Source organism: Poromitra crassiceps (assembly GCF_964638095.1).
Source record: "Poromitra crassiceps genome assembly, chromosome: 9".
Lineage (NCBI taxonomy): Eukaryota > Metazoa > Chordata > Actinopteri > Beryciformes > Melamphaidae > Poromitra > Poromitra crassiceps.
In genome coordinates, this window is record NC_139630.1 from 36590414 (window position 1) to 36596413 (window position 6000).

General features: G+C 39.3%; 1 protein-coding gene across 1 annotated transcript in view; it reads right to left on the bottom strand.

Moving 5' to 3' along the window:
- mep1a.2 (meprin A, alpha (PABA peptide hydrolase), tandem duplicate 2) overlaps window positions 1–5521 on the bottom strand; it is a gene marked incomplete at both ends in the record, with an annotated part of 33875 nt that extends 28354 nt beyond the window's left edge. The window contains 3 exons of the mRNA XM_083642967.1: window positions 5158–5211; window positions 5317–5338; window positions 5459–5521. Of these exons, the coding sequence (XP_083499093.1) occupies window positions 5158–5211; window positions 5317–5338; window positions 5459–5521 (139 nt within the window). The remainder of the gene's footprint in view (window positions 1–5157; window positions 5212–5316; window positions 5339–5458) is intronic.
- Window positions 5522–6000: the final 479 nt, after the last annotated feature.

Below are 6000 nucleotides of genomic sequence, written 5' to 3' on the forward strand. Positions count from 1 at the left end.
TGCTTTTCTCCCCAATTGTAGTTTGGCCAATTCCCTGTCTCGTCCATTGCTCCACCCCTCTGGCAATCTGGGGAGAGTTGTAGACTAGCACATGCTTCCTCCGATACATGTGCAGTCATCAGCCGCTTCTTTTCACCTGACAACGAGAAGTTTCACCGGCAGGAGGTAACACTTGGGAGGATAACTTTATTCCTCCAGTTCCCCTTCCCTCCCATACAGGCACCCCGACCGACCAGAGGAAGCGCGAGTACAGTGACCAGAACACATACCCTTAATCCGGCTTCCCACCTGCAGACACCACCAATAAAGTTGCAAGTTGTCTTGAACCCAGTATAAAACTGTTTTATATATGGATCAATACAAGATAGGCTAAATGTTTGGTTGGGTGTTGTTTTATACTATAATTTACATTAGGTCATTTAGCAGATGCTTTTATTCAATGCAACCTACAATAGTATATTTTGGAAAACAGTAGTGAAATCAATGGTGCATCACAGTCTTTGCAGGCTACGCTTTTTTAAAGGAATAAGTAGCATTTGTTGAAAGTTGTTTAAGAAGGAATAAGTAGCTTTTTTGTAAGAAGGAGAAGGAGAAGGGGGGGGGGGTTAGTCAGACTCCAGGTGTAGCCTGAAGAGGTGTTTTTTAGTCAGACTCCAGTTGTAGCCTGAAGAGGTGTTTTTAGCCTCTGCCAAAAGATGGGGCAGTGACGTCCTGACAGAACGGGGGAGCATCTTATCTACACAAGTCTCTGGCACAGAACCCTAAACCCTCCCACCTCTTTGAGCTATGGTGGCCTGTATTTGACACAAACAAAGGCTGGGATTCCCAAAAGCTTCTTAGCGCTAAGAAGCTAATTTAACCCTTCTTAAGGCCCCCTTAAGAAGCAAACGCGTTTCCCAATTGCTTTTTTACGAAGGCATGCGTTTCCCAAAAGCTTCTTAGCGCTAAGAAGCTTCTTTGACCCGTCTTAAGGCTCCCGTAAGAAGCCAACGAAGCCAAGGCGTTTCCCAATTGCTTCTTAGCCGAAAATGATCTTCCGTTAAGAAGGCTGCGTTTCCCAAAAGCTTCTTAGCGCTAAGATGATCTTTCGTTAAGGTTTTGTAATTGTAAGAAGGGTCTGGGGCATTCTTAACACCTTCTTAATGATGAAACACTGGCAGATCCAGCCGCATCAGGCAAAAGGAGATACAGTACTTGTGTCCAGTGTTCCTCTTGTGTTTTTCCCTTTTTCCTTTCTTTCATGCACCCTTTAGTGTTTAAAATTGGGGAACACTTGAAAATCTCCCCAGTATGTATGGTTACTTGTGTTTTAAATGTTTTACCGTAGGCTATATTCCTCTAATCAGAATGGATTCCTTTTATAATAAGAATGTTGTGGATTTATATAGCACCTTTCACAGAACCCAAGGTCGCTTAAATTCTGTAGTGTTTCTCGCAATTTTGTTGTATGCTGTGTATATAAAGCAATTTGAACTGCAGTCCATGTCTGAAATAAATAATGTTTAATAGAAGAAGTTCTTGTTTAACATGACCACGATTAGGTTATTCTACAACAGTGTTTCTCAACCACTGGGTCGTGGCCCACTGGTGGGCTCAGAGTGCCATCTAGTGGGCCGCAGAGGACCTCTCACATCGAGATGGTGGACAGCTCCAGTTGAGATGCTTCTTAAGAGCCTTTTTTTTTCTTCTTCTCTACTGTTAAGAAGGCGTTTGGGAAACACTTCTTTGGAGCCTTCTTAACTCCTTAAAGGAACACTCCGTCCATTTTCAACCAGCTTTGTATCATTAGAACATCAGTAGTATATCAGAAAACTGTAAACGGTTTTGAAGTCTGTCATTTAATTTGACAGTTATTGAGTGTTAAAGTGTGGACCAGTGACATCACTGGTCCACACTAACTCAAATTAATAACTCATTAACTCAAATCAACTCTCAATAACTGTCAAACTATTCATCATTCATCTAGTTTGACAGTTATTGAGAGTTGATTTGAGTTAATGAGTTATTAATTTGAGTTAGTGTGGACCAGTGATGTCACTTTAACACTCAATAACTGTCAAATGAAATGACAGACTTCAAAACCGTTTACAGTTTTCTGATATACTACTGATGTTCTAATGACACAAAGCTGGTTGAAAATGGGCGGAGTGTTCCTTTAAGAAGCTTCTTAACTCTTAAGAAGCTTCTTTGTTGGGAAACTCAGCCAAAGACATTTTCCACAATAACAAGTCAGCTAATTAGAGCTTCAACAGAAACCTCTACTGAGGATGCAATATATCACCATGCAACACACAGTAATAATAATAATATTGCTTTGTTAAACTCCATCATTATGAGGGTTAGGGTTACTTTGGGACAGTAAAAAAGAAAGGATAAAAAGATAGAAAATAATGATAAAATGATGATATACTGTATGATGTATCATAAAAACAAGAGTTAGAGATATGTGTGTGTGTGTGTGTGTGGGGGGGGGGGGGCTGTTCCAGTATTTGCTCAGGACCTTTGCAGCGTCCTGCCAGGGTTTGGTCAGTATCAGCTGGAGTGCTCAGGGTCTGGACCCAGTCTGCATTGTCCATCTCATTCTGGATCATTCCACAGATGTTGATCAGCTCAAAGGAACACTGGTCCAGCAGAGTAAGGGTGTTAGCTAGAACAACAATGAGACAGTGATCGCACAAAGCTGAAATTAATTTCCTCCTTTGCCATTTTCTTTGTTGTCTTCACTGGCCATGTTTACATACACACACAAAATGTGATTGTAATGTGATTAAGCAATAACATGAGTAAGGTGGGACCCATGTAAAGTAAAGCAGTCAATCATAGGTAGAGTACTGCAATTTTATTTACAAAAATAGTTTAGTCACAGTTAGTTAGTTATGGTTTAACTGTTAGAACATGTACATGTACTGTACTCTATTTTAATCACATTTCTTTAAATCAACAATCATGTTACATGTAAACCGGATTATTAGGGAGTTGTGACTTCATAGAATCACATAAACATCTTAATTGCATTGCTGAATTACTTGGACTATTGACAATAGTTGCTTCATGGTGCACATTGTAAACAGAACCACTGTTATAGTTTGCATCATCAATTTAAAGCAATAGGCAGAGGGCGAGGAGTCACTCACTCACCACAGTCGTACATGCGGTTGAGCCTGGTGAGGTCTTCAGCGCTGAAGTCCAGCTGCTGGCCGATGATCTCGTTAAAGTACGGTATGGTGGTGGTGATGGTGGGGATGCTCGGGTTGATGTTTAAGGAAAGGGGTCCATAGTGCATGATGGACTCGTAGTCATACGGTGTGTTCAGATCAGTGATGAAGTCATCCTTGTACTTATTGAAATTGTGTTCCTTTCCTATGAAGGGAGACACAAGCACGCCAACCTTGTTTTCTGTGCATAATGAGTAGCCTATTCTAGTTGTATTTATATGGCCTTTTATCCCAGTCAAAGGTCATATATACATGTCATAAATAGCATACTGCATTATGCATAATGTATTTTACATACTACTGTAGCCTATGTACTGTACATCATCACATCATACAGTACTTACTAGTCAGCTTCAATAGCATGGATGGATATGTAAGTGTATAGTCACAGTAGGCTATACCCACTACTTCACTACCCTTCATCTAGCAACATCAAACAGAAGTTATAAAGGCATCCAGAGCTTATCTTTTGTTCACGGGATTTATTCTGAAGGTCATCATTCAAATTATCTCTATTATCCAGAGGGTCCATTGTGTCAAGTGTTGTATTTCACTGTCAATCAAGTCTGTAAATGATCTACTATCCTTAATTTCCTTTGTATTATCAATCATTTGCAACAATTACAACTGTCACAACTCTGCAAGACTGTGATCATGGTAACAACATAAGGTAAATGATTAAAAAATAAATCAAGCAAAACTCAATAGCAACCCACCAGGTGTAATCCGGTCCCACCAGATCTTCACATAGTCGTCTCGATCAGAACGGGAGTATTCATGGTAAAAGCCCAGAGCGTGGAGCAGCTCGTGCTGCACGATGGCGTTAGAGTCACACCTAGCTCCAATGGAAATGTTCTGGCCTTCTTTTAAGTCCCCAATAAATGACCAGCATCTGTTGGAAATGTGGAGATGACGAGGCTATAACATTATAGTCAATTCCATTGAAAGCATCATCTGAAACCTTCATAAAATCTAGCTGGTATTCCGGTGAGTTAAATTGCATGAAAAGCAAAATATTGGAAATTAGGATATCAAATAATTGGCTGTTGATTCAAGTCAAGTCTATTTGTATAGCCCTAATTCACAAGCATGTCGGAGGGATTCTATGTTCAACTTGGTTTTCATAGCTTGTTTGTTTTTACAATAACTGGTGTCTCTGTACAGAAACAGGGCAAACAGAATGTAATTCAATTAACTTTCATAAACCTATATAAGAGTCACAGTTTATTACCAGTCTGATAATGCATTAAACATCATGGATCAGGTCATGAACATTTCCTCACGTATAATAAGCATTTTCTAACCTCTAGGCCTTCAATTTGATTATTTGATAGCATGACCCATAAAGTTTCAGAGCAATAATGTTAGTCCATACTGCAGCTCACCCGGTTAGCTTAGTGAAGGAGATGTAGGTGCTCTCTCCCTCGTAGGGCTTGAAGTCCACACAGGATTTTAAACGGAATGATTCAAAAACCTGGTGGATCACACCTTTAGCATTCAGATCTAGAGTAATGGAAATTCATGTCTAAATCAATAAATGCTGTTACCCATTAAATATGTTATTAGGAGGGGGAAGTAATTCCATTGTGCATACTTTACCCAAAGAATCTGTTAAGATGTAGGGAATGGGAAACGTCCATCTTTTTGCTGGATCGAGGATTGCATTTCTCCTGGGCTGCAAGAGACATTTAAAGCATTCAGAACTCAGAAAGTGTGCACCTTTCTACAGAAGGATATATACTTACATCACCAGCGATGTCTCCCTCAAACAGGTGTGTTAACTCTGAAATATGACCAAAAAAGATCTGTCACAAACAATTTATTTTGCTTTGTTTGGGTGATTTCATGGTAGTTTGAATTTAGCAGGTGACAGTTCTGCTCATCAAAGCGATGATGATTGTATGATATTGTACATATGTACTGTAAATAACATAAAATGTACCTCTATTGATGACAAGTATGTCATCTCTCAGTTCACCTGCATCTGCATTACCATCTGGAAGTCAGAATAAGATATTTTAATATCACCAAAATAGTTTAAGTAATAGAAATAAATAGCTTATATTATGTGCATGTGGTCAATAAAGGAACAGGAACCAACCGAAAAGTGGAACAGCTTGCACCTAGCACACAAAAAGAGACCTTCAAACTTAAGCATCTACACCATACACATTTGGAAGAGAAATTGATAGCAGTGAATGTGACTCAATTCAATTTCAAATACTTTAAGGTACATCATTTACCTTGAAAACCACAAAAAACCAAATCAAAGCTGCAATCCTCTTCGCACCGTTTCCAGAGCCCATGCTTTCATCCAGACAGAAAGGTGCTTCTCTGACACAAGTGTCAACTTGCCCATACCTCTATACTGTAGTTGCAGTGGAACTTTGATCTGACACAGGTGTAAATTACACATAGTGAAACTGAAATAACCATCACAAGTGAAATTAACATGGTAGCATAGCCATACTTAAAGGCCGGCTTTACCGTGGGGAATATGAAACGCGTCACCTGGCCCAATTTTTTTTTTTTTTTTTTTTTTTTTTTCATTTTTTTTTTCTCTGGCTGTGAACAAGCAATTTCAAAAATTTCAACGGATTCGAAATTTAAGATTTTTTAAGAATTAATATATATTCATATTCCCTACGGTAAAGCCGGCCTTTAACCAAATCATGTGAACAGAGCTAAGTCTGTAACCACAAAAACACACATCCCCACATAAAGTGGGCCTGTATGCATAGACATACACTAAAACTGCCCAGAATGACAGTAGTGCAGTAATAGA